General features: G+C 45.5%; 3 protein-coding genes across 4 annotated transcripts; 2 read left to right on the forward strand and 1 right to left on the reverse strand.

Annotated features, from left to right (window-relative positions):
- Positions 1-621: 621 nt before the first annotated feature.
- On the forward strand, positions 622-3703 carry LOC123047224 (heterogeneous nuclear ribonucleoprotein U-like protein 1). The gene is made up of 8 exons (XM_044470723.1): positions 622-875; positions 978-1747; positions 1833-2021; positions 2124-2232; positions 2329-2387; positions 2472-2582; positions 2693-3320; positions 3418-3703. Exons 1-8 carry the CDS (start codon positions 749-751, stop codon positions 3567-3569), a joined length of 2145 nt encoding a protein of 714 aa, XP_044326658.1. The 5' UTR covers positions 622-748; the 3' UTR covers positions 3570-3703.
- On the reverse strand, positions 3683-9473 carry LOC123047225 (double-strand break repair protein MRE11). 2 transcript variants are annotated; one of them, XM_044470724.1, is made up of 23 exons: positions 9221-9473; positions 8919-8974; positions 8593-8728; positions 8328-8485; positions 7998-8088; positions 7778-7897; positions 7638-7706; positions 7423-7514; positions 7208-7310; positions 7013-7120; positions 6867-6929; positions 6729-6800; positions 6478-6555; positions 6336-6398; positions 6182-6248; positions 5983-6065; positions 5395-5508; positions 5204-5281; positions 5056-5124; positions 4726-4952; positions 4404-4491; positions 4096-4281; positions 3683-4007 (listed from the first exon to the last, which is right to left on the reverse strand). In XM_044470724.1, coding segments are annotated over exons 2-23 (2103 nt in total). In that variant the 5' UTR covers positions 8921-8974; positions 9221-9473; the 3' UTR covers positions 3683-3971. The 2 variants fall into 2 exon arrangements, with proteins under 2 accessions (XP_044326659.1, XP_044326660.1); XM_044470725.1 differs by having other exon boundaries at positions 4726-4949; positions 9221-9472.
- An 81-nt stretch (positions 9474-9554) lies between these two features.
- Positions 9555-11646, forward strand: LOC123047226 (sm-like protein LSM7). The gene is made up of 5 exons (XM_044470727.1): positions 9555-9787; positions 9874-9955; positions 10607-10678; positions 11031-11083; positions 11374-11646. The coding sequence occupies exons 1-5, from the start codon at positions 9785-9787 to the stop codon at positions 11464-11466; spliced, it is 303 nt and encodes a 100-aa protein (XP_044326662.1). The 5' UTR covers positions 9555-9784; the 3' UTR covers positions 11467-11646.
- The last annotated feature ends 3545 nt before the right edge of the window (positions 11647-15191 follow it).

Consider the following 15191-nt stretch of genomic DNA (forward strand, 5'->3'; position numbering starts at 1 on the left):
GATCAAGTGTGGTATATAATATATGAACAACTTTTTAAAACACACAAAAAAAATCAAGTTTGTGAGCATTTCTTCAAAACAAGAATAGTTTCCTAATTTGAACATTTTTTTTAAAACCTAGGCGTATTGTAGTGAACATTTTTTGAAAACACAAACATTTTCTGAACTTTGAGCAATTTTTGAAAATGAGATTTAGAAAAAATGAGAGGTATTGTAGTGAACAGTTTTTTAAAACACAGTTTTTTAAAAAATGTGAGAATTACTGTAGAACACGAATACTTTTTCCATTTAAACATTTTTCAAAAGTCTTGAACAATTTTTGGAAACAAAAACATTTTCTGGAGGCAGCGATCAAAACGAACAGAGGTACACACGACATAGTCAACGATCCCCGGGTTTGACTTGCCGCGTCAGCGAATACCGGCTAAATGCTCTCAAGGTTCAGAATAGATCAGAATCAGAGAGTTCGGTGTGCTGATTTCAGGGATTGGGAGTTTAGGGTTCGATTTAACTTTCCTCTACAAGTCCAATGTTTATTTTGGACTCTTTTCTTTAGAGAAACTTTTTTTTATATATAATTAGAGAAACTCCTTTTACCGGTGCCGATACCGACTCGAAGCCTCCAGCACGTTCACCTTTTTAATCCTCTCGCCTTTGCCGCACCTTCCGTACCGACTCGACTCCGTCCCGTCCCAATCGAATCGACCGCGAGCGACTTCGGCTCAACCGAAACATCACCGACCCACCAATGGCGACGAGGCCGGGCGACGAGACCGCGCAGCCCCCGCCGAAGCGCCCCCGCCACGACGGCGACCAAGCCGACCCCGAGCCGGCGCCGCCGCGCGTGCAGCTCAACCCGGCGGACTGCAACCTCGGTAAGCGCGCGCGCACACACACACACCCGCCGAAACTAAAACTGCCTGCAAACCCTCGCTCACACCTGGACACGTGTCCCGCTTCTCTCTCTTTCTCTCCAGACTTCGACGTCGGCGCCGGCGGGCTGCGGGGGGAGGCGCTGCACGGGGGCGGGTTCGCCTACTGCTGGTCGGGCGCGCGCGCGACGGCGGGGGCCCGGGGCGGCGGGCGCTACTGCTTCGGGTGCAGGGTGGTGGCGGAGCAGGCCGTGGAGATGGGCGACACGGAGGCCGCGCAGCGGCACCTCTGCCGCGTCGGCGTCTCGAGGGGGGACGACCCCGTGGGCGGCCTCGGGGAGGCCGGCGGCCGCGGCTTCGGGTTCGGGGGCACGGGGAAGCTCTCCCACCGGGGCAGGTTCTTCGATTACGGCGCCACGTTCGGGGTCGGGGACACCGTCGTCTGCGCCGTGGACCTCGATTCCAAGCCCATGGCCTCGATTGGGTTCGCCAAGAACGGCGAGTGGCTCGGCATTGCTCACTACTTCGATGCCGGCCACAAGGGGCTTGGTCTGGTCGATGCTCCTGTGAGGCCGATGCAGTGGGAGTCGGCAATTTTCCCGCATGTCCTGCTGAAGAATGTCGTCGTCGAGATGCAGTTTAGCAGGGAGGACGGGCTGGAGCCGGTAGATGGCTACGAGCCCTGGACATCAGCTTTCGCCGATGGCAACGCGGTGTTTGGGCCTGTGTTTGCTGAACAGAAGGAATGTGAGGTTATGATGATGGTCGGCCTCCCGGCGTCGGGGAAGACTACTTGGGCAGAGAAGTGTGTCAGGGAACATCCGGAGAAACGATTCGTCCTTCTTGGAACTAACCTTGCATTGGACCAAATGAAGGTAACCGCCGCAACCCCGCCGTGCATCTTACAAGCAGCGTTTGTTCCCTCCGAATTTGCTTTTCATCTTGTCATGCTCTTTGCAGGTGCCAGGATTGCTTCGTAAGAACAACTACGGTGAGCGCTTTGACCGTTTGATGGATCATGCCACACAGATTTTCAACACGTTGCTGGACAGAGCCGCAAAGATCCCCCGGAACTACATTCTCGACCAAACAAATGTGTACAAAAGCGCCCGGATTCGCAAGCTGAGGCCATTTGCAAACTACTACAAAGTAAGCCGCCGGAAAAGAGACATACCCTGTTTTCAGGAGTTTTTATTAAATAAATTAACAGAGTGCTAATGTTGGATGGCTTATATATCTTATACGCAATAGATTGCTGTGGTTGTTTTCCCGTCGCCAAGTGAACTCAATTCCCGGGCAGCAAAACGGTTCCAGGAGATGGGGAAGGATGTACCAGCTGAAGCGGTTGATCAGATGACAGGTAACTATCTAGACAAACTTTTGGGGTGTTTTTTTTATCCCTGTTCTATCTACATCCTTTATAAGTAACTAATTTACTAAATGCTTCTCTTTGCAGCCAATTTTGTCCTGCCACTGTCAAAGGACATGCCTGGTTCAAAGGAGCCTTTCGATGAGGTATACTACAAATCATGATGATGCAATGCATGGTTTGGCCACTTCACGTTTTTATCAAGCACATTTTTTCTTCATTGTGCACAGGTGATTTTTGTGGAGCTTTCCAGGGATGATGCCCAGAGAAACCTAGACGAGATGAAACGTGTGCTGCCAAGAGCCTCAACTCCCAGCCATGGCAATGTCAGTAACCAGATGGTACGGTGTCATTATTCTTTCTGAAATTGTTCTGCCCATGTGTCTTTCCATAAATGATGATCCTAAGTGATAAACAGCAATGCCCTGACTTCTCTGGGATTGTTTTACAGGCAGGACCATCTCCGTTGTCAGGCTTTGAACCACCAATGAACTACTCATATGGACAAGGTGTGCATGCTCCCGGTGCGCCGGCTGGCTACTCAAATGCTCCATATCAGACCCAGCCCAGCTACTCGAATGCCCCATATCAGCAACAGACATATGCAAGCTACCCGAATCCGAGCTATCCAAACACCGCAGATCAGCATCAAGTTCATGCAAGCTACCCAAGCACCGCAGACCAGCATCAAGTTCACACAAGCTACACGAGCACCGCGAACCAACATCAAGCCTACGGAAGCTATGCAAGCACCGCGAACCAACATCAAGCCTACGGAAGCTACGCAAGCGCCCCGCTTCCTGGATATGGATCACCAAATGCATATGGTTCCCAAGGGTACCCAAGTCCATACAGCAGCCCTGATTACGCGACGAGCCTCTACCAGACTCCTGAGCCAGCGGGAGACTACATGGGATCCGGCTATGGGCCTGCAGCCCCAGTCCATGCCCAGACATCCGGCTACGTACCTGCAGCCCCAGTCCATGCCCAGCCATTGCCTCCAGCTGTTCATCAGCGTCATGATGGTGCTTCCTCATGGAGCCCTGGCAGTTACGGACCCTATGGACAGCAGCCTCTTGGTAAGCGCTTAGCTCATGTCCCAAGCTCTTGCTTTAGTTCACTCTGTATTCCATACACCCAAGTTGATTCATAGAAAACTGATGCGTTTCTCTGCAGATGCGCGCTACACAAACACGAGGTCGCAGTACGGTGCTGCAGTCCCCATGCCGCCTCCGAACGGAGCTCTTCTGCATCCAGTTCCTGGGCCGCCGCCTTCAGCACCTCCCCCTCCTCCCTACTACATGAATGCACAGCCAGGCCGTTGGTAGGGAGTGCTGGAGCTCCGGGTATCAAGAGGATACCAGAGAAGATTAGAAAACTGTTTCTAGAATCGTGACATTCTGTATAGTTTTGCACGTATGTGAAGATGGCCTTTCCTGGATTATCAGCATTGTTTTCCTAATTGCTCGAGAAAAATGATTCCCTGGTCACTTTCTGTTCAATGCTTTGCTTAACAGACTTCTGAGGACAGACTATATGTCGATGATAATAGTTCCCAATGGTAAACTGGCAAACTAACTACCAGCGTTCAGCAGTTACAAGCATAAAAATTACAGTAATCGAGTTTTCCACTTGTTCACCGCAAACAGACCGCCAGCCAGGCCGATGGGAACACATCAGCTATTCTAACCCTGCCCTTGACTCTCCAAAGCGCTTCATGAGAACGAGAATCATCTCCTCTTGACTGCTCCGTAGTTCCTCGTAACCTGCAAAACAGCAAAACTCTTAACATCAATCATGTAACACAACACAAACAACATTCTCACGCGAAAATTACAAGGTGACTTTGCTTACCCGAGGCGGAGGTTTCTTAGGCTTGTCATCTTCGTCGCTGTCATCGTCTTTGCTCATCACCATGCTTGGCATGGAACCAGTGTCGGCTTTCCTCCCTCTTTTCGCAGTGGTAGTGCCTCTGGCCCGACCTCTACCTCGAGGAGCAGGCCTCTTCCGTCCACTTTGTGGGAAACTGTCCTCAGGATCCTATGAGCATTCGAGGAACCATAAAACGCAGTTCACGAAGTCGTTCGTCAAAGGCCGTCAAGATTGCCGATTTGTCATGGATGTATAAAGTCTGCGTAAGTATAAAGAGGAAACAGACATACTGAATTTTCAACAACTTCATTTACTTCGTTTGCTGCGTCCTCATCCGAGGAAGAGTCCACCTCCTCACTGCGAATAGCAGCACTTGACCTGAAAATGTTGTTCAGTCAGATCAATGTTGAAGTTCCAACACACAAGTTCTACGACATTCAAAAACCTCAATATAGGTAAATGGCAGACAATTGATTAGAGTTCCCTTTGTCCATGAGCTCCACACTCATGGTGTTAATCCATAAATTTCTCCAAGGTAGCATATACTAGTTCACACCAGACTAGAAATTTTCAGTGCTGAAAAGACAAAAATGGCAAGGAATTTTAACAAACCTTGATTGACTGAAAGTAAGGGTGGTTTGTTTCAATGAGCCTTTCCCGCTGCCTCTTTTGGAAGCTCCACCTCGAGCGGCACCAGTAGCATCTTTAGAGGGTCTAGTAAATCCAGCTGTAGATCTGGTTGATCTGGTGCCAAGAAGCAACTCCCTGGTGTCCTCGTCATCACTGAAAGTGTTCAGGCTACTTTCAGCTGCTACAGATTTACCTCTAATAGTATCCTGCTTTGAGTACCATCGGAGCAATAAGCAGGTCAGAAACTAAAAAAAATGGCATACAGCATAATGAGGTGCGAAAGAGGGAAAGGGCTTAAATATATGTGATCACCAAATTTTGAGTGCTTGATGCAAGCCCTGTGTCTCCCTTGGAGCGGAGGGATATTTCCTTTACGCGTTCCTAGTAGAGAGTAAAAATGGTCAATCATAAACCTTTCTGCCAGAACCTCGTCCCAAAACTATAGTACAAGGGTTTGTACCTGCATGCACTCGCCGACTTTGACTATTATATCTTCTTCCTCGATTTTAAATTTCTCTGCTTCAGAATTCAGTTTCTTCTGCAATTTCCAACAAAACATTTGGAGATTAGACATAACTTCTCACGCATCATGCGGCCAAGTTGAGGACTAACGCTATATGCCTAAGACAACAGAACGGTAGCAAATCATACCCTTGTTTCATCTAGATTTCGCTGCAAACAGGCATAGAATGCGGTCTTGTCATCCTTGCTGACAAAGTCATGCAATGCAATGTCCAAGTCGTCAACTGGAAGAATCTCCATTTTCTGCAAACAAGAAATGTGCGCCATTGTAGAAACAAAAAAGTAAAGTTCGAACGTATTCAAATCTGTAGAACAAAATTTGGAAGTCCGCTGGACAATAAAATCATCCATTGTCTCACAATACTGTGAAGTTTTAACTCATGTAAAGTTTTATCGCGGCCGAATAGCCATGTAGGTGCATCATATTAACTGATCAATGGTCCAATGCCTATCACAAAGCAGCTTCTACCTTCTACCCAAAAGTATTTAATCTGTCATTATATTTATGATTTTATGAAGCATGTTACATTTCTCTCCAATACTAAACTAACAGTGAGCATTTGAAATGGGTTTAATGCATGATGCCTAATAGATTATTTTCCTGATATCATGTATTATACAAGTAGAGGGCATGACATTAAGAATAAAACAGATACCCATATGTATCCCATCCCCTTCTGAAAGAAGAAATATAATAGATGTAGTTTCAAGAAATACCAAGTTATTTTCTGCAACCAAAGCTTCAATAGTTTGTTGGTTTAGTTCCTCAGGACGAAGTTTCTCGGACTCATCGATATTCTCTACAACATATTAAAGACAACGTCAATGAACGTTTACTCAAAATTTCTCATAGTTCTGTATTTTCTCTCACTAATCAAACATCATGTGCACTGTTTTTTTTAACACAGCAGAATACCTCCTGTAGTAGTCTGGCGCTTCTTTGCTGCTTTTGAGAAAATGAGAATATCTTGGGGGTTCGCAACCTTTACAACAAGAGGCCATGAAATGAGTTCGTTCAAGTAAGCTTGAGAAGAACACTTTAATAATTAATGCATTAGTGTCTGAGGTACCTTGCCGACATACTTCTGACCAAATCGTTGCGGGTTTATTGTTGAAAACCCAGAGTAATCTACCTGCAAAACAGTACCCGGACTTTAATGTGTTTTATATATCTTCATCATTTTTCGCGGAACACTTCTCTTGATATTTTACCTTGATTCGAACTAATGGAAGTTTGGCTTCAGATCTACTGGCTGCTGGTTGACTACTCTTTTCGATCAGATTTCTTACCTGAAATTGAGGTAAATTGTTTCCATTTAACAAAGGAGTTTCACCAGACTAAAGAAACTGGCAAATAAGAATTCTTGATCAATTCACATGATGACACGAGCAAGGCCATACGCTTATAGGAAAAGGGACAATATCTGAAGTTCTAAACACAAAACAGGAAACTTAAAACTCACAATTTTATCCAAATGTTCAAGAACAGAGGCCTGATCATTAGGGTCGACATCTGCTTCATCTTTCAACACAACCTACACATTCAACACCATGAGAAACTGAGAATCACTTGCTTATATAAGCACGAAGGAGTGGCATACCTCAGCATACTCAAAAGGTCTAACGGTCATCAAAGGTATTTTGTTTGGCCTATACTGGTTTCCCTGTTTAAGGAATATGTAAGGAATAAGAAAACTCTGAACACCACAACAATGTAATGTTTAACATAAAAGAAGATAAAATTGACCTTGATTTCTAACAAAAGAACATGCTTTGGTTTTGCTTCACCATCAATCAGGGAGGTTGCAACTGATGAGCCTGGCTGCGTGATGTGAAAACCCATTCCAGGGACCTCCTACAGGCAATTGATCAGAAGGCAAGTGCACAGTAAGTTTTTTCCTTGAAAAAAATTAATTTCAAAAAAGAAATCCCAAATTATTACCTGGGGGTCAATAAGGCATTCATGCTCATGGCCCCATACCACGAAGTCTAGAAAACGTGGTAAGAAATGCTCATTGATGGCACTTTTAGGGTTTGTCTTTATCCTGTATGTGTTCGGAACATCAGATGTAAAATTGCTTCCCAGCGTGCAGGATTAAGGACTGAAATAAATTAGTAAAATAATTTACTTTGCTGCTGTTCACTTGCTACGCATACCTGTTCTGATGAAGTACCAGGATATTGAACCAGTCGGATACTGACAGACCCTCTTGACTTTCAGGTCGCATCCATTGTACTGAATGTGGTGTCTGAAGTGTTGAGATACAGAATATGAAATCATTAAGGGGTGACTGCGTTGCAGATGTACAAAGATACAAAAAAATATTGCTCTATAAAAAGCTCCAAACCAAACTAGAAGAATGGAAAGGCACCTGAAACATTCTGTTCAGTCGCTCATCTCTAATGTTCCCAAGGCCATATAGTGCAACTGTAGTTGTACCCTGAAATGATATGAAATTACAGATTTGGCATCTGACAGCTCATGATATTGCCTGGGACTGAAGTAGTTCACCTTTTTAACAAGTACTGGATGGACAGCTATTTGACCAACACCAGAGCCGCCAAGGTCCATCTTCCCAAAATAATTTACAAGATTGCAAGCCGAAAGGATATCAATAGCAGAGAGGTTATCCTACAACGAGGAAAAATTAACGAATGCATAAAAGGAAGTCGAGAGACATAATACAGATAATTTCAGTAGAACCCATACAGTTCAAAAAATAAGCTCATACCACCCCAGCAGGATCATCATGATTTCCATGGATAGTGAACACAGGCAAGCCAACATTGAAATGTGGGTCTTCATAGTTTACATGGCCAAATCTGGAAATGCAACAGGAAAGTTTATCTGAGAACATGAAGTTCAAGAATATGATTGCACACATCTTTCCTACGATTTTCATGCATGATAAAGAGGTAAATAAGATCAGAATACATTAAAAGTAACAGGCTTTCTCATGAAAACTCATGTGGTTGTCCTTCTTGAATTTAAATCAAGTGATCACCAAAATATGAGGACCACTATGAAATGGAACGTTGAGCTTTGAGATTCATTGTTGAACCTGTTTGGGAAGTTGACTGTCTGATCACTGACAACCTGGAACTTCACTGGCAGGTCATTAAGGCAGTAGCGGCGTAGAATCTCAATGGTCTTCACCAAAGTCGAACGCGAAGGCTTGTTCTCATGGAACAGGTCGCCGCCAAGAAGCACAAAGTCTACCTGCGGATCAGTCTCGTCACAGTTATTACACACCAACAACAGGCTGCCCACAACAAGATGAGCAGGTGGATCAAAATAACCACACACAAAACGTTGCTCCTACGAACCTCCTTCTGCTTTGCCAACGAGCATATCTCCTCAAAAGCCTCGAACGAATCGAACCTTCGTATCTCGTCCTTCTCCATGTAGCCCAGATGGCAATCGGTGGCCACAAGTATCCGGAGCGTGTCTCTGTCGTCTTCCCTGCAGTGGCATTCAACAGCGAACAGGTCAGGAGGACGGGACAGCATCATGCGGCTGTCAGCCTAGTGGCAGGTGGCAGTCAATCGAATGTCCCAATGCACAAAGATTGTTCTCTCTATGAAACAACGGTTACTTGCAAACAATACGGATTGTTCCACAAAGGCATTATATGATGATCAGGTGGACTCACATTGCCTCTGCTGGTTCCAACTAGAGCCAAAGCACTTGTCTCCGATCAACGGCTCACTGCAACGACAAAAGAAACACAACCATGGTTAGCTGACACCGAATATGTTATATACCAACGACTAGAGTGGCGGGAGCACTAGTGAGGCTTGGAGGCGTTCCGTCGAACAGGTGATGGGCGCCAGAACAGCTGCCCCCGCACACCCAAACCAGAGCCAACCTCGCACGCAGCAGGCCGCCACGAAACAAGGCACGCGGACAACGCGGAGACACAGGATTCTACGGCGAGAGAAGACCAACAATCACCTTCGCTTCTCCTGCGGCCGCCTCCACCGCCGTCGATGGAAGAAGCCAACAGCGGCGAGCGACCGGGCGCGAAGCCGCCGTCCGCAGGCGCCAGTCCTCAGCTCGACCGACGGACCGCTCGCACCCTCTCCTGCACGCACCGGCGGCGGCTGCTGACGAGGGACGACCCGAGCGGCGCGGCGCCACCGGTGTCAGCGGCGGACGAACCGGAGGCAGCGGGAGGAAAGGAAAGAAAAGAATTGACGCGCCGGTCGCGGGACCCCCGCGGCTTTACTTTCTTTCCTTCGCTACGTCGCCAGGCTAAACCGGCCCGCAAGCCCTGGGCCCTGACTGAACCCCGGCCCATGGGGCAGCTCCACCTCCACCTGGGCCGCCCAGGATAGAACCTCTCCCTCCCCTGTCCGTCCGTAGCCCATAGCCACGAGCTGCTCCCGGCTTCCTTCCTCCCTACGCGAGAGTGTTCCTTCCAGAGCTGCGGCGGCGATCGATTTCTAGGGCAAACTCCCCGTCGGTTCGCGCGGTCGAGGCAAGAGCAGGTCGGCGGAGGAGGATCCGGCTGGTGAGATGGTAAGCTGGTGCGCGGGCTGGTTCGGTGGTTCGATTCGTGTTGGTGCGAGCGTGTTGGTGATGCTTTGCTGTTGGTTTCTGCTCAGGCGGGCCGCAAGGAGACGGCGCTGGACCTGGCCAAGTTCGTCGACAAGGGCGTCCAGGTCAAGCTCACCGGCGGCCGCCAAGGTTCGTTTCGATCCGCACAGCCGAAACCCCTCTTTTTCTTCTATCCCTGTGTTATGATGCATTGTCAGATCCGCTAGAGGCGCCCCCGATTTGTTTGCCTTAGGCTCTGTCGCCGGCGCGGTTTTTGGTGTAGAGATTGGTGGTACCAATGTCACTGACACAACTTGTTACTCTGGTCCTTGTCTGATTTAGTTGTTGCGTCTTGTGTTCCTGTAGAGTGGGTTTGTTTGCTGTTTTCATTCTAGTCAGCAAACAAATGCCTCTGTGTAAGTTGTTTATCTAGTCTCCCCAGTGAGCAAACAGGTGGGGTGCGAAAAGCAAAATTAAACCTGGTTCATGGTAATTCATCATGTGTCAGCCCGGTGTACGGACTTTTATCGCAAATCATTTGCAGGCTTGTGCTTGCTTGCACGTCTTTTTTGTTGGGCATGCTCGTCCATATATCTTGATGGGTGTGAGTATGAGGCGTCTGTTACCTTAGTATAGTTGACAAGTATTTAAGCTCGTATGAGCCGTCTCTTACCTTAGTACGTAGTTGAGAAGTATTTAAGCTTCTATGGTGGCCAGGACTATGAAACCCATGTACCTGTTTGTCTCCTGCCGTGTTCTTGCTAGCAGTCGTATACTGACGTGACATATGCATGTTTGCAGTTACAGGAACCTTGAAGGGATATGACCAGCTGCTCAACTTAGTGCTGGATGAAGCAGTCGAGTCTGAAAGAGGTATTTAGGCTTCCTTTCTTTGGGTTTGTTTTACTGACCATCTGTTCTTTTTCTAAATCATTGACAGTGTCTACAGTTAGACCTTTTTTTTTTGAGAGAGAGAGTGTCTACAGTTAGACCTTAGGATGAGAGTCATGACTTATTTGTTCAGCATAGAATCTTTTGTTCTACTAAATTTTTGTCAAGGCTAACTTTGTACTAGAGCACTGCATGGAGTACTAGATTACAACAAGTATGTTTTCTGTAAACAGCATGGTCATGGTGACTCTTGCACATTTAAAGAGAATAATCGCCCTCCTTTCTTCTACAGTGTCATGTGTAATAATCTTCATCTTGCAATTCTCTTTTGTAGAGCAAGATGACCCATTGAAGCTGTCAACCAAGACCAGACAACTTGGTCTCATTGTGAGTACTCTTTTACTATTGTCTCTATCAGTCAACATGTGGATTCAATCCTCTGCCTATCATTTTGAATATCTTGATAGTGGATGATATCCTCCATTGTTTACCGACGTGCTCATTTTGAATACCATATGGCCCTTGGTCTTTCTCAGCAATTAGCTCCCCATGTGCTCGTCAGTTGTTATGCTGGATATGAATTGATTGCTTCATAAATCCTTTTGTGTGTTTTGCTTTGCTGTTGTTGAGTACATATGGCATACATCTGTTGATACAATGATATTATCGTGTTGCAGGTGTGCAGAGGCACTGCTGTCATGCTGGTGTCACCAACTGATGGAACCGACGAGATTGCCAACCCCTTCCTCGCAGCGGAGGGGGCGTCATAAGCTTTGTACTAGGCGATTAGTTCGGAGCTGTATTACTCAAGCATGTGCCAAAAGAGCTTCTGTTCTTTTGAAAAAAAAAAACTAATTGTGCCCGTGTTTGACATGTGCTGATGAACTTGTAATTTGTATCGAGCTACTTAAGACATCCTTCCAGAGCAGCCATGGTTGCGTGTATCTTCATTGCTGGAGAATGTTGTCATGGTTCTGGGAGAATGGCTGCGTCTATCTTGCATTCTAGCTTGATGAAAAATCAGGTGAAGATACAAGTTTACCAGAATTGCTCACAAACAAACTACCATGGAAGACGCCCGATTGAATGATCTCCAGTGGGTGAGTTCTATTACCATGTGTACACAGGCCTTCTTCCTTCTTTCTTTCTTTTTTTTTTTGAGCTGGAAAGCACTTTCCATAACTTAAACACGCACAGCCGATTCGCTGGCGACCAAATCAAGTACAAAACCTGTAGCATTGTCCTTCCACCAGGTACAGGGCACACCCGCCTTATAGCCAAAGTTCGCTAGTTCATGGGCTACCCTATTACATTCCTGTTTAGCAAAACGAAACTTGAAGACGTCTTAGTTCATGGGCTACCCTATTACATTCCTGTTTAGCAAAACGAAACTTGAAGACATCAAAAGACGCATGACACGAGCTGCGTGCTTCTCTTATCAGGACGCCAATGTTGGACAGGTCATAGTCCCTAGAATTCAGGCCATTGACGAGCTGCAGTGGGTCTGACTCGAAGATTACCTTGTGGACGCGAGTAAATTGCATAAAACCACCACTTTGAGGGCTAGGCTTGCGAAAAACACTAGGATACAGAATCGTTGCAGAAAGCACCACTTCTAGCGTAATTGTTTTGCAAAAACCATTGATCGGCGGATGGGGCCGAGTTAAGTGAGTTTATGATAGGTGGGGCCCGTTTTTCGCCTATGTGGCACTCCACGCCGTCCCGACAGCCGTTAGACGGCGTTAGACAGCGCCGTTCGGTCCTAGCAGTCAAAAGCGCGAACAGTTACTCCTTCTCCACTCTGCCTCGCTCGCTCTCTTCTCGCTCTCGCTCTGTTCTTGGTCGACGCACCCGTCGCCGCCGCGCCGCGACGCCACCACAGCGCCATGGTGTCGTGGAGTGATGGGTCGGATAGCAGCGAGCACACCAGGGAGTACATGAGCTCAGCTTCCGACGACGGCACCATTAAGGTCAATTCTCAGAGTTAGGGTTGGGGTTTGATATTTGGGGATTTCTGGAATGAGCTTCTTTTCAAACAATGGACCAAATCTATGTCATTCCTTTGCACTCCAGGTTCCTGCTAGCACCGAAGACTCAGATTTCGAGGGCCCTGAGACAGATCTGTATGATTTGTGCCATGGACACAGGAAGGCAACAGAAAGGCGCGTTGCCTTCGAAGGGATTCACACTGGCAGGAGGTTTCTTTGTTGTGGAGAGAAGGTATGGTTCTTGGCTTAACTATGACAGATCTGTCATTTGTTTGCACTGGCAGGCGTGTATATTTGGGGAAGTTGTTGATTAACTTAATTAATTTGTCATTTGTTTGCTATGGACATGTAATGTGGCACTCCAGCAAGCATTGTATTATTTCATGAAGTTTGGACAGTGGATTCATTAATTGTTTACTCTACCAACATTGTTTAGTCTGGTTCTGTCAACATTGTTTAGTTAGGTCATTTTGTTAACTCTGCCAGGTTAGCTTATTTTAAGAGAGAAGATGCATGGGTTAGCACACCAGCATTGTTTAGTCTGGATCTGGCAACATTGTTTAGTTAGGTCATTTTTTTTAACTCTGCCATGTTAGCTTATTTTAGGACAGACTAGGTAATTGCCCGTGCATTGCAACGGTTGAACAACAATCATGTATGCATGGGTGATATATTTAGGTCATACTCCCAAAGATAAATCAACCAAGAGCTCTTTACCCCCTTAATGTTACAATATAAAACATGTGCAATACATGTATTAGTTGAAATAGACACATATAGATTGTATATAGTTAATTGCACACGCATTGCTATGCAAAAAAAATATATCATCACCAAAATGCAACCACGGTAATTATTGAATTCCTTGCACATATCTGATTCAAAAGATGTAACCAAGGTAATTATCCAGTCAAAGCCAAGTAGATACATAATTTAGTTCACCGCATAATTGCATGACAAGAATAGTCATGGTCGAACTGTACAAAACATTGCAATGCTGCTTCTGCAATTGTGCCCACTATGATATTTTCTCTAACAAAAGAAAAATTGAATAGCAACTTTTCAGGAAAGTCTATGTAGGAGCAACATGCACTTTACAAGGTCACCATTGAACACAGTATATTTCCTTGGCTTCCTTTCATCTTCACGCACACAGCTCATCAACTTCATGTTTTTCTATGCATAGATTAGACAAAGAATTAGTTTAGCAATATTCTGACTTCGGTCAATAGCACCAATTTTCCCTCTTTGCTGAAAATTTGAGAACGACAAAAGAACATTGAGAATAAGTTATTTTCAATCACCAAAACAAAACAAAAAACAAGATATCGTGTGTGACTTGATTTGTGACTAAGAGGCATTCAAACGCATTTTTGCATGCTCAAGGCGGCCATTGGAATGTTCAGCAAACCTATGGAAAGAACAAGAACTTGCTAAATAATAATATTACTGATAAAATATGCTTATAATTAACAGATACACGCATACCATGATTACTGACATAAGTGCAGCACATCTCTCCCCTTGCAATCACTACAAACAGACGGCGCAAATTAGGATTGGGCTATGGGTACTGTACAAGATAAATTTTATGGAGCAGGTGCAAAAGATGACCAATACTACAAATGACAAGGTACAATATGTTTAGCTTCTCGCAAGGAAGGAACTGAGCCAAAGCCCTTCAATGGCCTTGGATCCGAGTGAACCCTAAATCCCTGGGTATTGTAAATGCTCTTGTTCTTTTGTCTGTATACTGTAAATGCTTACTCTTGTTCTTCTGTCTGTGTACTATAAATGCAAAACAGTGCCCTGAGAACTTATGGCAGAAAATAAACACAGAAATCACGAACATAGTTTATCACGTGTGAACTTGCTCTTTCATGGCCAATATAGTATGTTACCTACGCGTAACGCGCACATGTATGTGAAGCCCACCCTTCGACCAGTCACAAATTAGTCGGCCATGCTGCCGCCGACAGCCGAGCTCTGCTTCCACACAACCGCAGAGACCCAAGCTCTCCACTAAGAAGTATTCTGATTAGAAAAAGGAGCAACATGTTCATGTTATTTCCAATATAACAAGATTTAGCATGATCAATGACAGATTGAATTAGCTAAACAGACAGCCCCCTTCTTTCCCTGCAATATAAATGGCAAACTACGCTAGATGGTTTAGCTTTGAAAAGGTACCTGAATCCACTTGTAGACACACTCAAGGACTGGAATTCTGCAATCATCACCACCTGGTTCATAAACTTTAGACTGCATGTGAGAACGAGTTAAGAAAAGGTTAGCACCTAAACTTCTAGAATATGTGTCTCTTGATCAAACTGCTACTTTATAAAAAAATATTTCTTGACCATCAATGCCCATTTTAGAATCCCAAACGGAGACGATGCGATGATATGTGGTTCTTTTTGTTTGATTTATGTAGAATGTAATTTCTTATGCAGAGAGAAGTAACTAATTCACAAAACCATATGAAAGAGCAACATGGAGGAAAGTAT

The sequence above is a fragment of the Triticum aestivum genome, chromosome 2B, assembly GCF_018294505.1.
Source record: "Triticum aestivum cultivar Chinese Spring chromosome 2B, IWGSC CS RefSeq v2.1, whole genome shotgun sequence".
In the NCBI taxonomy this organism is placed as follows: Eukaryota; Viridiplantae; Streptophyta; class Magnoliopsida; order Poales; family Poaceae; genus Triticum; species Triticum aestivum.